The 17,276-nt window shown below is 46.5% G+C and overlaps 1 protein-coding gene across 1 annotated transcript; it reads left to right on the top strand.

The window, feature by feature from the left end:
- The first annotated feature begins 2,404 nt into the window (after window positions 1-2,404).
- Window positions 2,405-17,057, top strand: AKR1A1 (aldo-keto reductase family 1 member A1). Its single transcript, XM_060626016.2, has 9 exons — window positions 2,405-2,791; window positions 11,032-11,120; window positions 12,853-12,972; window positions 13,138-13,289; window positions 14,164-14,359; window positions 15,511-15,710; window positions 15,947-16,019; window positions 16,161-16,247; window positions 16,897-17,057. The coding sequence occupies exons 2-9, from the start codon at window positions 11,037-11,039 to the stop codon at window positions 16,960-16,962; spliced, it is 978 nt and encodes a 325-aa protein (XP_060481999.1). The 5' UTR covers window positions 2,405-2,791; window positions 11,032-11,036; the 3' UTR covers window positions 16,963-17,057.
- Window positions 17,058-17,276: the final 219 nt, after the last annotated feature.

The raw sequence follows: 17,276 nt of genomic DNA, 5'->3' as shown, positions 1-17,276 counted from the left end.
TGCCATGGTATTATCTTATGACTCAGTTTGTATGAGAGGCTCCAGGCAGTTTCCGATCTTGAGAGAGTTCCCAGAAGTTACTTCTGTGGAGAAGGTGGTAGCTGAGATGAAGGCGAGATGTGCCACAACCATTTTGCCACCATGAGGAAAGCAACTTCAGGATGAAGAGAGATTGGAGAGTGGAGAGAAAAAACAGAAGGAAAGGGGTCCTGGTGACTTTGTCGAACTGCTGAATCAAACCAAACCTAATCCTACCTACATGAGTCCATACATTTCCTTCATTGTTGAAGCCAGCTTAAATTAGGTTTTCTGTTAAGAGCAACATAGAGGCATAACTTATCTGTATGTAAGGGAAGTAAATTTTGCCAATATAGAAGAGGACCATTTGGGGACCATTTGTAGAGTTCCCTGTGATATACTTACTCTTCTTCCTGCAGTGTCTGATACTATTTTTACTCATTTGTGTCTGTTAGGGTTCTTTGGTTGCAAGCAACAAAAACTGTCTCTAACCAAAGACAAAGAAAGGTATTTTGTTTTGTTTTGTTTTGTTTTGTTTTTGAAGGCTATAGGAGTACTTGCAAAACCAAAGGGAAGGTACAGCATGGAATTGGCAGGAACCAGGTGTCTTCAGGAGGTCCTATTAGCAGAGATTGCTTGACAGCCATGGCAGGGTGCTAGTGAAATGCATTTCATGATGAAAGGCATGAAATCCAGGTGATTAGTCTTTTGGTGACTGTATTAATAATTAAGACTCAAGGAAGGAATAGCCAATTAGCATATTTTGGGATATTCACACACATGTTAGCTAGGGGAGGGCAAGTACTTAAATTAATGACTGTTGAATTGGATCCAATGAGGAGGAAGAAATTCTCCAAAAGAGGGAGGAATGGGCACTGGGAAGCCAAAAACAGTAATTCCCACTATCCCTCCTGCCTGAACCACTCATTTCCCTTGGATTCTGAGACAACTTATTCACTTGGTCTCCTCTCAGTCTACCCCTCAGGCTGTTCTCTGCCTCCTTGTTTTTACAATGGGGCAAGGCACCCTAGAAGTTGACAGAGGCTTATCCTTTGTAAGATGGGAAAAGGCTGGTTGTGAAAGGGGCGGTGTGTTCTTGAGCCGATCTATTTTGCAATCTTGACAACTATTTGAAAACTCTTGGAGGGATAGGGTTGTGCCTTGTATGAAATATTCCCTGGCACCAGAATTAAGACCAAAAGCCCCAAAGTTGGGGGAAGGAGAGGGCCTCAGTAGTTCATCACTTGGCAAGGTCACCACCTGATGGTTACACTTCAGACTTTTAAGAAGTCAGACTCAGCAGAAAAGAAATATGGAGTCTGTCAGACCCTGAAGAAAAGGTGGGAGGGATGGGATACATGGCATGTGTCTCTTGATGGCAAGTCTTTGCTAGGGTAAGATGAGTTTGAGGTATATTAAATTCTGATCACATAAGCTGGAATCTGAGTGTCTTTATGAGGATAGATGGTGTCAAACATGAGACATTCGGTCCATCAAGACACTACCTGTATTGAGGAGACAGTGGGGAGTAATCCAGCGGAGCCAAAAAAAATGAGGAAGAGTAGAGGAGCAGAGGAGACAGAGGTGTGGGGAGAGAAAAGCAGAGCTACACAGAGGGGAAAACGTGTAAAATGCAAGACACCTCTCAGTCCACATGGCTAGGGCTATTTCAAATATAAAATCTGTATGACTTAATAGCTATGTGATTTTGGCCAAGCTACTTTACCTGGTTGAGTCTGTTCAATCTGTGAAATTGAACGTGAATACCTCCCTCACAGGAGACTTCCAGTGTGCAGGTAACGTCTGTATCTTCACTTGGATAATAGTTATATTGAAAAAAAGAATCATAGAGCCGTACGTTTTAGATTTGTGCATTTTTCTGTATGTATGCTATACTATACTCCAATAAAAAAAACTTACAAAAAAAAAAAAAAAGAACATTTCCCTTACAGGGTTGAAGATTCAATAAAATCATGTTTATAAGTCTAGCACAGTATCTGGCACATTAATGCGCGTCCAGAGTCCACAGTCCGGATACAGGGACCACGAACTTACTACCGCTTGCAGCCCAGAGACCCGACCTCTTCCTTGTTACAGACAACTTTTATCGCGGCTGCGCTCCGAGCCTGTTTGCCAGACCAAGTAACGGAGCCAGTTTAGGTATATTCTGTGAACCCCGCCAACCTGACTCTAAAAGATAGGAGCGAGAGTCGGTTTTGCGAACCCGGATGGAGTGGAGACACCAGAAGAACCTGCAATGTGACACCCAGTACCCTCCTCCCTCCAGCAGAAGGAGCTCCAGCAGCCTAGAGCGGCGTGGCTGTGGCGCGCGGTGCATTGTGGGCCAGCAGAGGCACGGACTGGCCCCGACGTTAGGGTCCCCCCAAGTGGCCAGGGGCTCGCGCTTCACTCTGCCCCCATGTACTCCAAACCTGCGCAGTGAAGTGTGTCTAGACTCCAGCCAATCCAACCACCAGAGCTAGAGGTGGAGCTGGTGCAGGCTCCCAACTCTGGCTTCCAAACTCCAGCCCTTTACAGGGCGGGGTGGGGTCCACCACTGCGCGTGATGTTGAATGCCGGCCCTCTCCCCTCCTCCGGGAGGAGCTTCCTCCTCACCGCCAGACTTAAGCTAGATTCCTGCCTCCACCATCAGGCCAACCAACTTCCTTTGCAGCCCACCAGTTCCGGAAGCTGAGGCTTACTGTAACGTTGGCAAGGTGCAGAACCGAAGAGAGATCACACTGTTTTGTTCACGCTCTGTGATTGAGCCGAGGTGAGTTTCTCCTGCTGCTGTTCCATCTTTCTCGCAGAGGAGATGGCCTTGATCTGTAGTGAAACTACAGAGTTGTGTGCTTTCGGAATAGAGCGGAGAGCGCAGGCTCTGGAGGCAACCTGACTTGGTTTCGGATTTGAGCTCATTGTGATCTTGGAAAAGTTCTGTTTCTCTGGACCTCAGTTTACTCACGGATGAAAAGAGTTCCTACATCGGAACTGTAGTGAGAATTGAGATAAAGCTTTTAAAACGCCTGTCAACTATTAGGTGCTCAGTAAATTTTAGTTGCCCTCTTTTGTTTATGTTAATTTATTTTTAAGAGAGAGAGAGAGAGAGCGCGAGCGCGCGCGCGAGCACGCAAGTGGGGGAGCGGGGGAGGAGCAGAGAGAGAGGGAGACAGAATCTGAAGCTGACTCCAGGCTCAGAGCTCTCAGCGTAGAGCCCAAGGCAGAGCTTGAACTCATACTCGGACGGTCATGACCTGAGCCTAAGTTGGATGTTTAAAAGACTGAGACACCCAGGCGCCCTTGCCCTCTTCTTTTTGAGCACCAACACGATTTTTCCAGGAGCTCCGGCCTTTCTTTGGAATTGCAGAGATACTTCCTGAAAGTGGGAGTAGTGGGCAAAATTAGCTAACTTAGACACCTGCTTTGGGTTTGGGAAAGCTAGGGCTTTTCTGTTGCCTCAGACCTCTGTTACAGTGAGGCTGGAATCTGAACTGTCACCAGATAGAGCTACTATTAACTCTTCCTTTCAGCCTACTCATATCAGGCTGCAAGACCTCCCTAAAAGAGTCTTGAGGGTTCTGATCAGGCCTGTTAATTTCCCAAGATCTCAGTTTTCTTATCTGTACGTGAGCAATCCCAGTATCATCCTGTATGAAGCCACTGGGAATTTTTTATTTATTTATTTATTTTTTTTTTTTGCTGAAAATGGTAAAGTGCTTTGATGTCTTCCAGAGATGATTCTTTCCAGGTTATCCAAGAAGTAAAAAAAGAAGGTGACGGGGGCACCTGGGTGACTCAGTTGGTTAAGCATGGGACTCTTGATTTCGGCTCAGGTCCTGATCTCAGTTTGTGAGTTGGAGCCCTATGGAGCCTGCTTGGGATTCTCTCTCCCTCTCTCTCTGTCACTCCTTGGCTTGCCTTGCACTCTCTCTCCCTCAAAATAAAGGAACAAAGAAAGAAAGAAAAAGAAAGGAAGAAAGAAAGAAAGAAAAAAAGTGATGAAGGCAGTGACTTCCTCAAATGCCCTGCAGCCCATTTGCCTTAGTGTGTGTGCTCACATGTGTTTCTACGTCTATGCATGGGGCAGGCACTCTAGGAGTAAGGGGTTCAGATAGATGACCTCTGACCTCAAGGTATCCCCTAGTTTGTGAGGGAAACTCATATAAACAAACAACTGCAGCTATGTGCACAAGCTGTCAGTGCACAGGAGGAGCAAGTGCTAGCTGAAGGATGAGCAGTAATTAGCCAGACAAGGGTGGGACTTGGGGAAGCAAAGTGTGCCTGGAGTTTAGTAAGCGGTGGCTGGTTTTGCAAAGTCTGAAGCACGGAGTTTGGAATGAAGAGGTGGAAAAATGAGGAGGATGGGAGCCAGGTAATGAAATGTATTACTAAGGACTGTGGACTTTATCCTGAAGGTAAGCAAGAACTACTGGAAGAATTTGAGCCTTGGAATCACATGTTCAGATTTAGTGAATGGATTGTGGGGAGAGGGGCTGCACTGGAAACAGAGAGATGGTGGTTCAGGTAGGGGTGGTTCGAGCTAGAGCAGTAGCAGTGGAGGCAGATATGGATGGACTGGAGAAAGACTCAAGAAATATATATTTTAGGGGCGCCTGGGTGGCTCAGTCGGTTAAGCGTCCGGCTTCGGCTCAGGTCATGATCTCACAGTCCGTGAGTTCGAGCCCTGCGTCGGGCTTTGTGCTGATCGCTCAGAGCCTGGAGCCTGTTTCAGATTCTGTGTCTCCCTCTCTCCCTGACCCTCCCCCATTCATGCTCTGTCTCTCTCTGTCTCAAAAATAAACATTAAAAAAAAGAAATATATATTTTAAAATTCTTTTCACGTCAAGAGGTACATGAAGTGTTTGGCTCAGGTCATGATCTCATGGTTCGTGAGTTCAAAGCATGCTGACAGCGCAGGCCTACTTAGGATTCTCTCTCCCTCTTTCTTTTCTCCTCCCCCCACTTATGCGCTCTCTCTTTCTCTGTCTCTCTCTCTCTCTCTCAAAATAAACTTAAGAAATATATATTTACCAGTATTAGTAGTGATGGGGTTTTGGAGTGGTGGGGGTCTAGAGCCGACGGCCAAGAAAGATTTTTTGAGACTTCTTTGGTGCAAAAAAGGTGATTTTATTAAAGCACAGGGACAGGACCCATGGGCTGAAAGAGCTGCCCTGGGGTTGTAAAGAGTCAGTAATTATTTCCTATGGAGTTGGGGGGAGATAAAGGCAAAAGGGAGACCTCCAAAAGGACTTTCATATGCTAAAGAGGACTCACAAGATACTGGAGGCCTTGCTATTACCAGGCTAAGGTGGTTTTCCCTTTAGTGAGGCATTAACATTATAGGAAGTTCCTGGAGAAGTGTTTCACTCTGCCTATCTCAAGTATTCATCAATGGACTGCAGGTTATAAGGAAATTTAATTTTGGGGTGCTTGGGTGGCTCAGTCGGTTGAGCATCCAACTTCGGCTCAGGTCATGATCTCGCGGTCCGTGAGTTTGAGCCCTGCGTAGAGCCCTGTGCTGACAGCTCAGAGCCTGGAGCCTGTTTCGGAATCTGTGTCTCCGTCTCTCTCTGACCCTCCCCCATTCATGTTCTGTCTCTCTCGGTCTCAAAAAATAAATAAGCATTAAAAAAAATTTATAAGGAAATTTAATTTTACCTACCATTTCCTTCTTGCCTTTGTTCTCCACATCAGAATGGAGGGGAGGGTGATGTTAGGGCTCCAGGAAACTGAATCTATAGGTTTCTGGAGATTAGGCTATTGGTAAGATTGCCTTTTTCTTATAATTTACTAAGACATTTGTAAACTGGTGGGCACTCAGGTCCTGCATGACTGTGATCTCTATCAGTTAACCACTTGTTTTCCCCTTTTCCTTTGTTCTTGGGCAGCCAGGGGTGCCTGTGGAATGTCACACTTATCCCACCTTGTTGGGGGGGGGGGCGGGTAGGTGGTGTTTGCCGTGTCCCAGCCAAATAGACCTAATCTAGGCCAATGTTACATATTTAAAGTAGTTTTCTGTGCTTGTTTCCTAGAAGTACAAGCAAGGGTATACTCCCCTACCAATCACCTGTCAAAACCCTAAAATGGTAATAACTCAGAAATGCCAAATGAACTGAAATACTTTATTTAGATGGCTTTTCAAGACCCCATGTGATGAGGGAGCATAATGCAAGCTGAGGGCAAAGCACAAGCTATCGCTTGCGCGAACACACCACACACACACACACACACACACACACACACACACACACACACACACACACACACAAGGTGGGATATGTGTAATATTCTTCAGGAGCTCCTAGCTGCCCAAGAACAAAGGAAAGGACAGAAAACAGATGGTTAAACTGTTCAGTCTCCATCAGTTTACAAATGTCTTAGTAAATTACAAGAAAAAGGCAATCTTATCAATAGCCTAATCTCCAGAAACTGTAGACTCAGTTTCCTGGAGCCCCAACATCACCCCTTCGTAGTGATATGGGGAACAAAGCCAAGAAGGAAATCGCAGGTAAAATTAAAAAAAAAAATTTTAACGTTTATTTATTTTTGAGACAGAGAGAGACAGAGCATGAACAGGGGAGGGGCAGAGAGAGAGGGAGACACAGAATCCGAAGCAGGCTCCAGGCTCTGAGCCATCAGCCCAGAGCCCGATGCGGGGCTCGAACTCAAAATTAAAAAAAATTTTTTAACATTTATTTATTTTTGAGACAGAGAGAGACAGAGCATGAACAGGGGAGGGGCAGAGAGAGAGGGAGACACAGAATCCGAAGCAGGCTCCAGGCTCTGAGCCATCAGCCCAGAGCCCGATGCGGGGCTCCAACTCACGGACCGCGAAATTGTGACCTGAGTTGAAGTCGGACACTTAACCGACTGAGCCACCCAGGCGCCCCCAGAATTCGCAGGTAAAATTAAATTTCCTTATAACCTGCTGCCCATTGACAAATACTTGAGGCAAATATTTCTCCATTTCTCCAGGAACTCCCTATGTCTTTTTTTTTTTTTTTTTAATTTTTTTTAACATTTTATTTATTTTTGAGACAGGGAGAGACAGAGCATGAACAGGGGAGGGTCAGAGAGAGGGAGACACAGAATCTGAAACAGGCTCCAGGCTCTGAGCTGGCAGCACAGAGCCCGACACGGGGCTTGAACTCACGGACCGTGAGATCATGACCTGAGCCACCCAGGCGCCCCAACTCCCTATGTCTTAACTCCCAATGCTTTGCTAGAGGGTAAAACAGCCTTAACTTGACAAATAGCTAGGCCTGCAGTATTCTGAGAATCTTCTTTAGCATCTGAAAATCTCTTTGAAAACTTCCCCTTGACTTGACCTCCTCCAACTCCTTAGTATATAAACAGTCACTCTTTACAACCCCAGTGCAGCTCTTTCTGCTTCAATAAAATCACCTTTTTGTACCAAAGACTTAGAAAATTCTTTCTTGGCTGTCAGCTCAGAACCTGCCCACCTCCCACCCCCGACTCCAAAACTTTATCAGATGGATTATACTGTGAACTTGTTGTCTGATTTGCTTTAACAGTTGTTATCCAGGCCCTTGAGTCCCTTGTGAGAGAGAGTATACAGAAAGAAGAGCATGCATGGGTCAGGTACTGTGCAAAGTGCTTTAGATCTAGTTTCTCTTCCAAATGGGGGAAGGGGTGCTGAGATTCAGATTCAGGTCTGTGCAACCCCAGGCCCTGAACTGATTCCTTTGTGCTCTGCTGTTGGATTTGATGAGTTCAGTTTTGGATATTTTGAGTCTTAGATACCTATAGGGCATACTGGTAGAGATATCTCCAGGGAGTTGAATGTACAGAACTAGGGTGGGCAGAATCAGTGCTTAAAGTGATAACTGAAGACATGAGCTTAACTAGGGAGTGAGAAGAGGATTGGGAACAGAACTCTGAGGGACACCAACATTTATAGGAAGTAAAGGAAAGGCCCATGCAGCCCAGGAACATTCATGTAAATACTGCTTCCTCTTTTTCCTGTGTTTTTGAGATCCCTGCATGCAAGCAGTGGCTATAGAGCCCTCCTCTGAGAAGAAACATAGGCACTGATTTAGGAATAATAAAACCTGAGTCCTTTAAAAAAAAAAAAAGAGTTTGAGTAATCTCTGTACCCAGTGTGGGGCTTGAACTTAAAACCCCAGGATCAAGAGTTACATGCTCCACTGACTGAGCCAGCCAGGCACCACTAAAATCTGAGACCTGATTCTACCTCTCCCTATGCAGACCCAGTTTTTCTCTCTTTCATGAGTAAAACCTTCCCAAATTAACGTGAGGGTTTCTGAGTGTTGCCAGAGGCCAAGCTAGGCAGTTTCTGACAACTTCAGAGCCTGTTAATTCAGGAGAAGGCTGGAAAGCCAATGCCTCAGGCAGAAGATGAGGAAGTCCAGAGCTGGCAGAGTATGACTTCCTGTCCTAGAGGAAAACATTTGTTCTTTGCAGAGACTCTTCTATTCCCTCCCTTGGAGCTCTTGTTCTTTGAAGCTCTTTGTTAGGTCTTCCTACTTGTATGATCCCACCCCCCCCCCCCCCAAGCCTCATTGTTTTGGGTTTTCAGTTTCAGCATCAAAAGAAAGAGAAACAAGCATCAGGTTTCTTCTTCCTTTTCGCCTTAGATCAGGCCTTTGTTCAAGGCTCTCAGTCTAAGTCCACGTGTAATTTCAGAGTTCTCCAGTGTGTGCTGGGAAATCCGGGAGAGGCCAACGGTCACTTGTTTGGGGATCAAGCCCAGGAAACCAGCCACAGACCCTGGTGGCAACTGGCAGGCTAGCTGCTCCTGTGAAGTCCAGACGTGATTGCCTGATCCTCTGGCAAGTTTATATCCCTGGGAAGTTTGCTAGCACTCAAGTGATCTGTGGTTTGATGCCCAGATTGAACTTTTTGTTTTTGTTTTAGCAGAAACAGGTGGTCTCCATAACCAGGTTATGCTAGACTGTAAAGTTCTTGCAGGGGCGCCTGGGTGGCTCAGTCCATTAAGCATCTGACTTTGGCTCAGGTCATGATGTTCTGGTTCGTGAGTTCAAGCCCATGTCGGACTCTCTGCTCTCAATGCAGAGCCTGCTTTGGATCCTTTGTCCCCTCTCTCTCTGCCCCTCCCCTGCTCTCTTTCTTGCTCTCAAAAATAAACATTTATAAAAAAAAAAAAATTCTTCTGGAGTCAGACGTATCAGGAAAGACAATTTTGATGTGTCAGTTATACTTAGAACTTGTCTTAGTTCTTGCTCTACCATAATATTCTGGATGTCTTTTCAGAACTTGGAAACAAAGGTTATATTTATAAAGGTATTGCTGGCAATGAAATCAATCCCAAGGGGGTGATATCTATAGTACTAATGAAATCAAGGGAAAAGGCTTCTACCTTATCCGCTCTAGGGTGAGCATTCTTTCTTTTTTCCCTTTCGCTTGGATAATTGCTATTCATCAAGACTTGACTTGGCATGCCTGGCTGGCTCAGTTGATAGAGCATGCGACTCTTGACTTTGGGGTTGTGGGTTTGAGCCCCACATTGGTGTAAAGAATACTTAAAAATAAAATCGTTTTTTTTAAACTTTTTTAATGTTTATTTATTTTTGAGAGAGAGAGGGAGAGAGACAGAGCATGAGTGGGGGAGAGGCAGAGAGAGAGGGAGACACAGAATCTGAAGCAGGTTCCAGGCTCTGAGCTGTCAGCACAGAGCCCGATGTGGGGCCCAAACTCACAAATCATGAGATCATGACTTGAGCTGAAGTCAGATGCTCAACCAACTGAGCCACCCAGGCACCCCAAGAATACTTAAAAATAAAATCTTAAAAAAAAAAAAAAAGACAACTCAAATATCCCCTCCATGAAGCCATCCTAGCAGGGTTACTCTTTTCTTATAGCACTTGAGCAGATTTTGCTCCTATCTTATACATTGTACTGATATCCTCAGTCCAGCCCCTACTAGCCCATAAACTCCAAGAGGGCAGGGGCTTTATTTGAATATGTATGTCTCTTAGATCTAGCACACGGCCAGGAATATTAAGCATTTGCTGCCTGAATGAGTATCCGTGGGTCATTTGGAGACTTCTGATTTTCATAGCTCTCCAAAGAGGGTTGTTCCAATCACCCACCTGTTTTGTTCAGTTGGAAATTTTCCTATGTCTATAATTTACTGCTTTCTGCTGTGTCTAATTACCCTTCCTGGAAACCCTTTTCCCCTTGACTCTTAGGAAAGTCCAACTTACTCTTAAAAGCCAATGTCAATATTCCCTGGTCCTTGCTCTGCAGAAGTCATTTGCTTTTCTGTAGCACACTGTGATTATGTGTCTACTGTGAGGCATAGCACAAGTATATTATGAGTCTGTGTTTACCTCTCTTTTCTTGCCTTTTTCCATTGGCTCTTCCTTGAATGCTTGGCTCTGCCACTTCTTAGCTGTTGATTCAAGGCAAATAACTTCACCTCTCTGAGCTTGGTTTTTTTTTTTGTTTTTTTTTTTTTAAACAATGGTCTACTTCCCTTGTAATAACCCACTCAGGCCTCGTAACATGCTGATCAGACATCTTTGTGAGGGACTAGGAGAATCTGTAGTTTCTGACAACCTCCTGCGAATGTTCATTTCATCTTCAGAGAAGTGACCCATCCCTGAGCTTGTTCTGTCACTTGGTCTCACTTTGTTTCATAATGGCCTTTACCTGTCCTACACTGGTTTGAGACCTTATGTAGTCAAGGCTGGGTACTTCAGGGAGCCACCCACCTTTGTTTTTAGGTATTAGAACTGTCTAACATAGACCTTTAGCCTGGTAGAAGGAAGGCAGCTAAACTGATGGTCCGGTTAATATTTGTCCAGGAGCTCCTGACTTTGGTTGGTTCTAGTCACCCTGTCTTAGCTGCCCTCTGCTCACAGGCATGTATACACAACCACGTGTTTGTTCTCCTTTCGCCGCTGTGCTCCCTTTACCACCCATGTTTTACAGGAGTCTTGACAGGTGGGTGGCTGAAGCTCAAGCAGCACTGACCCCCACACCATTCTCTTCCCATCTGTGTTTCAGGGAACATGGCGGCTTCCTGTGTCCTCCTGCACACTGGGCAGAAGATGCCCCTGATTGGACTGGGCACCTGGAAGAGCGATCCTGGCCAGGTGAGAGATGGAGGAAAAAGAGGAGAGCTTCTTGTGCCTCTGCTAGGGAAGAGGCGGTATTTGGGAGATGGTCCCAGCACTTTCCCTAGCAGCGCCAACCCTATACTCCATTTCATGTAGGAATGAGCCTGAAGGGCAGTGGGAAGAAACAAGAGAAGAGACCAGCAGTGAGCCCTTGGCTTCCTCAGCTGACTCAGAGGAAGGGCTGAGGGGCCCAGTAGGGCCGAGCGAATAGGAAGGAACTCTTTCCCTAATTGGATCTGCACTGAGTGCTGTGGCAGACATGGGATCCCTCTGTGCCTGGCCCTATGCTGACCCCTCATAACGCCACTTACCACCTTGCGCGGTGATCATGTCTCCCTCTCCTACACAGGGTTCCTTGAGGACTGGGCCACTCCCTAATGCCCAGTCCAGAGATAGACAACAGCAGGTGTCAGGATTTGAAGAATAACTATGTCAGCTGTGTAGACCAAGGGTTAGCAAACTTTTTCTTAAAGAACCAGATGGTTAATAATTTAGATTTTGCTGGATAAGTTGCAAAACGGAGGTGATTATGTATTCATGTAACCTTTTAAAGGTGTAAAAGTCATTCTTAGCACAAGGGCTGGAAAAAACAAAAGGCAGCTGCGAGCTGGAGTATAATAACCCCTGCTGTCAACTCTTCATCTTAGGGGAGCATGGGAATAGAGATCTGCTCCCACCTGGGGTGGGGCATCTTCCCAGGTCTTCTTCCTTGTTCTTTGGAAATCTGAATCAGGCTTTAGAGAAGTTTGGGGATTAAGTTTGAGAGGGACTCAGGCAGGGAGAACAGCCTCTTCTCTCAGGGATTTAGGCTGGTATTTGTGTTGTGCTCTGCCTCTTTTCCCTTTGCTTTCATTCCTGCAGTTGCCTAGAACCCTGGAGTCAGGGTCTTTGTGCTCCAGGCAGGCACTGACATGGCCCAGGACACGTCCAGGAGCTACATAAAGGCAGGAGGTGGAAGTCAGAACTGGGCCAAAACTAGGGGTATGGGGCAGCAGGGGTGAGGGGAGTACGTCTGGATAGTAAGAGCTATACCTAGATGGGGATCTTGAATGGCAAGGCCCTGACACTGTTGGTTTTGCTTCTGCTGCCATGTTTCTAGTCTGTTTTTTAGCAAATTGACTGACCTGTCCTCCTACCTGGTGTCTGCTTTCTTCTTTCCTAACAGAGGGCTCTGAGCCCAGCCTCCATCTTACTTCTCTGCCTTCCTTAATTTTCTTCCGCTCTCAGAGTTCTTCTGCTTCCCTGAACTGCCAGAACTCACTTGATCTTCACGGCTCCATAAGCATTTCTCTGTGCGTTGGCGTACAAATTATTTACCTGTATATCATGTTTCTGTAACCAGCTCTTCAGAACTAGAGAACCTGTGTCCATGACCTATATTTCTGTTCTCTGTCAAAGGATACATCCACCTGCTGAGCATCTAACTGGGAATACAATGGTAGTTTTTTGCTGGGCTCGCGTTGAGATTGCTTAGGTAGGAGGGAAACTTGGGGGTTATTGGGGTAGGCACAAAGGGGTTGGGGTCTCTGAAGAGGCTTCTGGTCCCCTCAACTAGAACCATCTTTCATCCTTTCACCCCTACTTTATGGATAACTGCAGTCATCCTGCCCCTCCCCCATCAGTGGCCCTCAGGAGGGCAGTTCCTGGCCTAGGGCAGTTTCTGGCCTAGGCCAGCAGAGCTGAAACCTCTGCTTCTCTCACCTGGCAGGTAAAGGCTGCTGTTAAGTACGCCCTGAGTGTAGGCTACCGCCACATTGACTGTGCTGCTATTTATGGCAATGAGACGGAGATTGGGGAGGCCTTGAAGGAGAATGTGGGACCTGGCAAGGTGAGGTCTGGGGCTACAGAGGGATGGGGTGAGAGAGCTCTGGAGCTGGGGCACCTGGACAGAGGGATCTGAAAGCACCTTCCTTCTAATCAGTTTCCCAGAGGTGAGGGTGGGTGACTGGGTGCCCAGGGCTCTTCTCACTATGGGCCCTGCCCCCTGTACCAGGTGGTGCCTCGAGAGGAGGTGTTTGTGACTTCCAAGCTGTGGAACACTAAACACCACCCTGAGGATGTGGAGCCTGCCCTCCGGAAGACACTGGCTGACCTCCAGCTGGAGTATTTGGACCTGTACCTAATGCACTGGCCTTATGCCTTTGAGTGAGTCTTGCCAGGGTCTTTATCCAGGGAGTCGGGTGTTGTGGGAGTCAGGTCAGGAACTTATAAGGCACAGGAGCAGAGCAGGAGCAGAGCAGGAGAGGAACATTCCTCAGCTTCCTGTGGGAACTCAGCCTTTTATGCCACAGCAGCCAGAAGTTTAGCTACAGAGAAGGAGTGCAGCTTCGCATGGTGTGTACCCTAGGGGTGCACGGGTGGTCCCTCCTGCCCCCTTTATTTATTCAAAAAACTACTAGCTTCTAAGCTAGGCCTAGAGATTGCTGTAGAGAGTCAGCTCCAGCAGAGGGCGTGAAAGGAGCCTTACCATCAGCTCTGTGCACTGTAATGAAAGAAGGTTGCAAGAGCATGCAACTCTCTGAGGGGGAAGAAGTTCAAGATTTTCCAGAGGAGAAGAGGTACAATGTGTCTAGGAAGAAGAGGAGCGGAAATGGGCATTCTGTATAAAGTTAATGCCTGGGTCATGACCTCAAAGGGTTTCTTTTTTTTTTTTTTAATGGTTTTTTTTTTTTTCAATGTTTATTTATTTTTGAGACAGAGAGAGACAGAGCATGAACAAGGGAGGGGCAGAGAGAGAGGGAGACACAGAATCTGAAACAGGCTGCAGGCTCTGAGCGGTCAGCACAGAGCCCGACGCGGGGCTCGAACTCATAGACCATGAGATCATGACCTGAGCCGAAGTCGGACGCTCAACCGACCAAGCCACCCAGGCGCCCCAAAGGGTTTCTTTAATAAGGTTTCTTATTCTTGGCTTTTTGCCCTTTCTGGGCTTAGTATGGGGACACAGAGTGGCTGGATGGGCAGGTAAGGTAGGAGGCCTACATTTGTGCCCACTCATGGGGAACTGTCTTTCACTTAGGCGAGGAGACAACCCTTTCCCTAAGAATGTTGATGGGACTATCCGCTATGATTCTACCCACTACAAGGAGACCTGGAAGGCTCTGGAGGCACTGGTGGATAAGGGGCTGGTACGGGCACTGGGCCTGTCCAACTTCAGCAGTCGGCAGATTGATGACGTGCTCAGTGTGGCGTCTGTGCGCCCAGCTGTCTTGCAGGTAAGTACAGCAAAGCAGATCTGTTGGTTTGGGGGTATATGTGTGTTCAAGAACATGAGTGAGCAGATGATGCATCTGTTTTATGGAGATGGTTAGCAAGTTTTCAGAAGTGTTAGTGTAAAATTCTATGCATAAAGAAGGGCACTAAGGGTGCCTGGGTAGCTCAGTCTGTTGAGTGTCTAACTCTTGATTTCGGCTCAGGTTGTGAGCCCAGGGTTATGGGATCGAGCCCTGTGTTGAGAGCTATGCTGACAGCTCAGAGCCTGGAGCCTGCTTCAGATTCTGTGTCTCCCTCTCTCTGTCTCTGCCCCTCCCCTGTTCGAGCTTGTCTTTCTCAAAAATAAACATTTAAAAAAAACAACTTAAATTTTTTTTAATTTTTATTTTAGAGAGTGTGTGAGTTGGGAAGAGGGACAGAGGGAGAGAATCCCAAGCAGGCTCCAAGCTCAGTGCAGAGCCCAACACAGGGCTTGATCCCATAACCCTGAGATCACGACCAAAACCAAAATCAAGAGTCAGACACTCAACTGACTAAGCCACCCAGGTGCCCCAAAAAATAAAAACTTAAAGATAAAGGACATTGAGTTAACTACACTGGAATTAAATTTCAAAAAAGCTAAAAAAGTCTGTTTGACTGAAACACAATGGAAATAAATATGAATAACATACATACAAAGTAAGATTGAGGGTGCCTAGGTAGCTCAGTGGGTTAAGCATATGATTCTTGGTTTCAGCTCAGGTCTCGGCTCAGGTCGTGATCTCAGGGAGTTCGAGCCCCACATAGGGCTCTGTGCTGACAGCGTGGAGCCTGCTTGGGATTTTCTCTCTCCTTCTATCTCAGCCCCTCCCCTGCTCTCTCTCTCAAATAAATAAACTTTAAAAAAAATTAAAAATAGATAAAGTAAGTTTCTGTCAGAACAAGTACTATATATTGGTTCATGTCAAATATAAGAATATTAGAAAACCAAAAATAAATGAAAGGCATTGAAGTGTGGGAAGAGAATAAAATGGACAGTGGAAGATGGAGAGTGAGAAAAGTGATTTGAGGGGAAGTGGGGGGATCAGCAGTGCAAGGTTGGTCAAGATGTGTGGGTGGGGTTCTAAAATTTGGTTGTGGCCAACCTATAGTAATGGGTTTTTTCTTGATTCAGGTGGAATGCCACCCATACCTGGCTCAGAAGGAGCTGATTGCCCACTGCCAAGCACGTGGCCTGGAGGTGACTGCTTATAGTCCTCTGGGCTCCTCTGATCGTGCTTGGCGTGATCCTAATGAGCCTGTCCTACTGGAGGAGCCAGTGGTCTTGGCACTGGCTGAAAAGTATGGCCGGTCTCCGGCTCAGATCCTGCTCAGGTGTGCTCAGTCTTGGAGAAAGGTGGGGGAGGGCACTGGATTGGGAGGCAAGTGTTGAGGGATGTGGTTGCTAATCTTGCCATGTATGTAATCTGGGGGAAGCTACTCTGAGGCATGTTCCCCATTCTAGTGAGGCTCAGGGAGTCCAGGAGTTTAGAGAACACTGCGTGGAAGACAAAACACTGCTTGTGAGTACTGACTCCTCTTCCTAATTCTATTTCAATCATCCACCTTAGGTGGCAGGTCCAGCGGAAAGTGATCTCCATCCCCAAGAGTATCACACCTTCACGTATCCTTCAGAACATCCAGGTACTTGGTGATGGGTCCTTTCTCTTTTAGACCATTGGGACACAGTCTGGCTCCGACTCTGCCTGGCAAGAAGGCAGTGTTCTGGAATCTCAACTTCCACACACAAAGCTGGCTTTCCTGACCTCCACTTTCCCTCCCCAGGTGTTTGACTTCACCTTTAGCCCAGAAGAGATGAAGCAGTTAGACACCCTGAATAAAAATTGGCGATATATTGTGCCCATGATCACTGTGAGTATATATCATGTGCTAGAGTTAGAGAATAAATGTAAGTTTTGCGGCAGGAGTCTGGCCCAAAACTGGCCTCAACCTTGCTGGTCAGAGGAGAGGCAGGATGTTGTTGGTAGGATTGCTGTTCCTGCACACAGTGGGCTTTTTTATTTTTATTAAGCTTGGGGAAGTAGTATGGCTTGGGAATAAAGCATATAGCCTGTGAGTCCCAGGCTATGTGACCTTGTGACCTAGAACAAGTTATTTAACTTCTCCAAGCCTCAGTTTCCCAGTAAACTGAGACATAGCAAGTTCCCAGTTCTTGCCACATAGCAAGTTCTCAGTAAATGGTATAAATAAGAGGAGCCTAGAAGGCATTCTCAACCTTGGTAGAGGGATTGAGGTTGGGTTGAAGCCTTTTACACATAGGGATATAAATAATTCCTTATCCCAGCTGAGACTGCAATTTCTTAGGGGCAGGGGCAGGTATATAACAGACTATGGTTTGCTGGAGTGCTGACACTGGCATTGTCTGAGGTCCAGGTCCTGCCACTGCCATCTGTCATAGTGCTTACAGGTGACATTGTTTATGAAGATTCAGGGAAAAAATGCCCTGTGTCTTTGGAATGTCAATTCCTGCTAATAGTCATCTGTCTGTCTCTCTTTCCAGGTGGATGGGAAGAGGCTCCCGAGAGATGCAGGGCACCCTCTGTATCCTTTTAATGATCCATACTGAGACCACCACTCTGTGGTTTCCTTTCCAGCTCTCCAGCTACAAGGTCCTGCCACCCCCAGAAAGAAGGAGTTAATAAAACCACTGGAACATCCATACTACTTGCTTGTCTTATTTGTCTGGTCAGACCCAAGATAAAAATGGTTTCCCTTAGGAATGCCAGACCTAGGGACGCTGGATTGCACCAGCCCCAAGCCCAGACTTCTTTTGGTTCTGGAGGAACAAGAATGTGGCTGAATTCCAGTTCTACTTTCTTGAATTAGGTACCTTGTTGGAGTAGTGCCATCTACTGGCAGTTTGCAGCACTTACATGCTCC

The sequence above is a fragment of the Panthera onca genome, chromosome C1, assembly GCF_046562875.1.
Source record: "Panthera onca isolate mPanOnc1 chromosome C1, mPanOnc1 haplotype 2, whole genome shotgun sequence".
In the NCBI taxonomy this organism is placed as follows: domain Eukaryota; kingdom Metazoa; phylum Chordata; class Mammalia; order Carnivora; family Felidae; genus Panthera; species Panthera onca.
The sequence above is the reverse complement of the archived record's forward strand: the minus strand, read 5'-3'. Positions and strand labels throughout refer to the sequence as shown.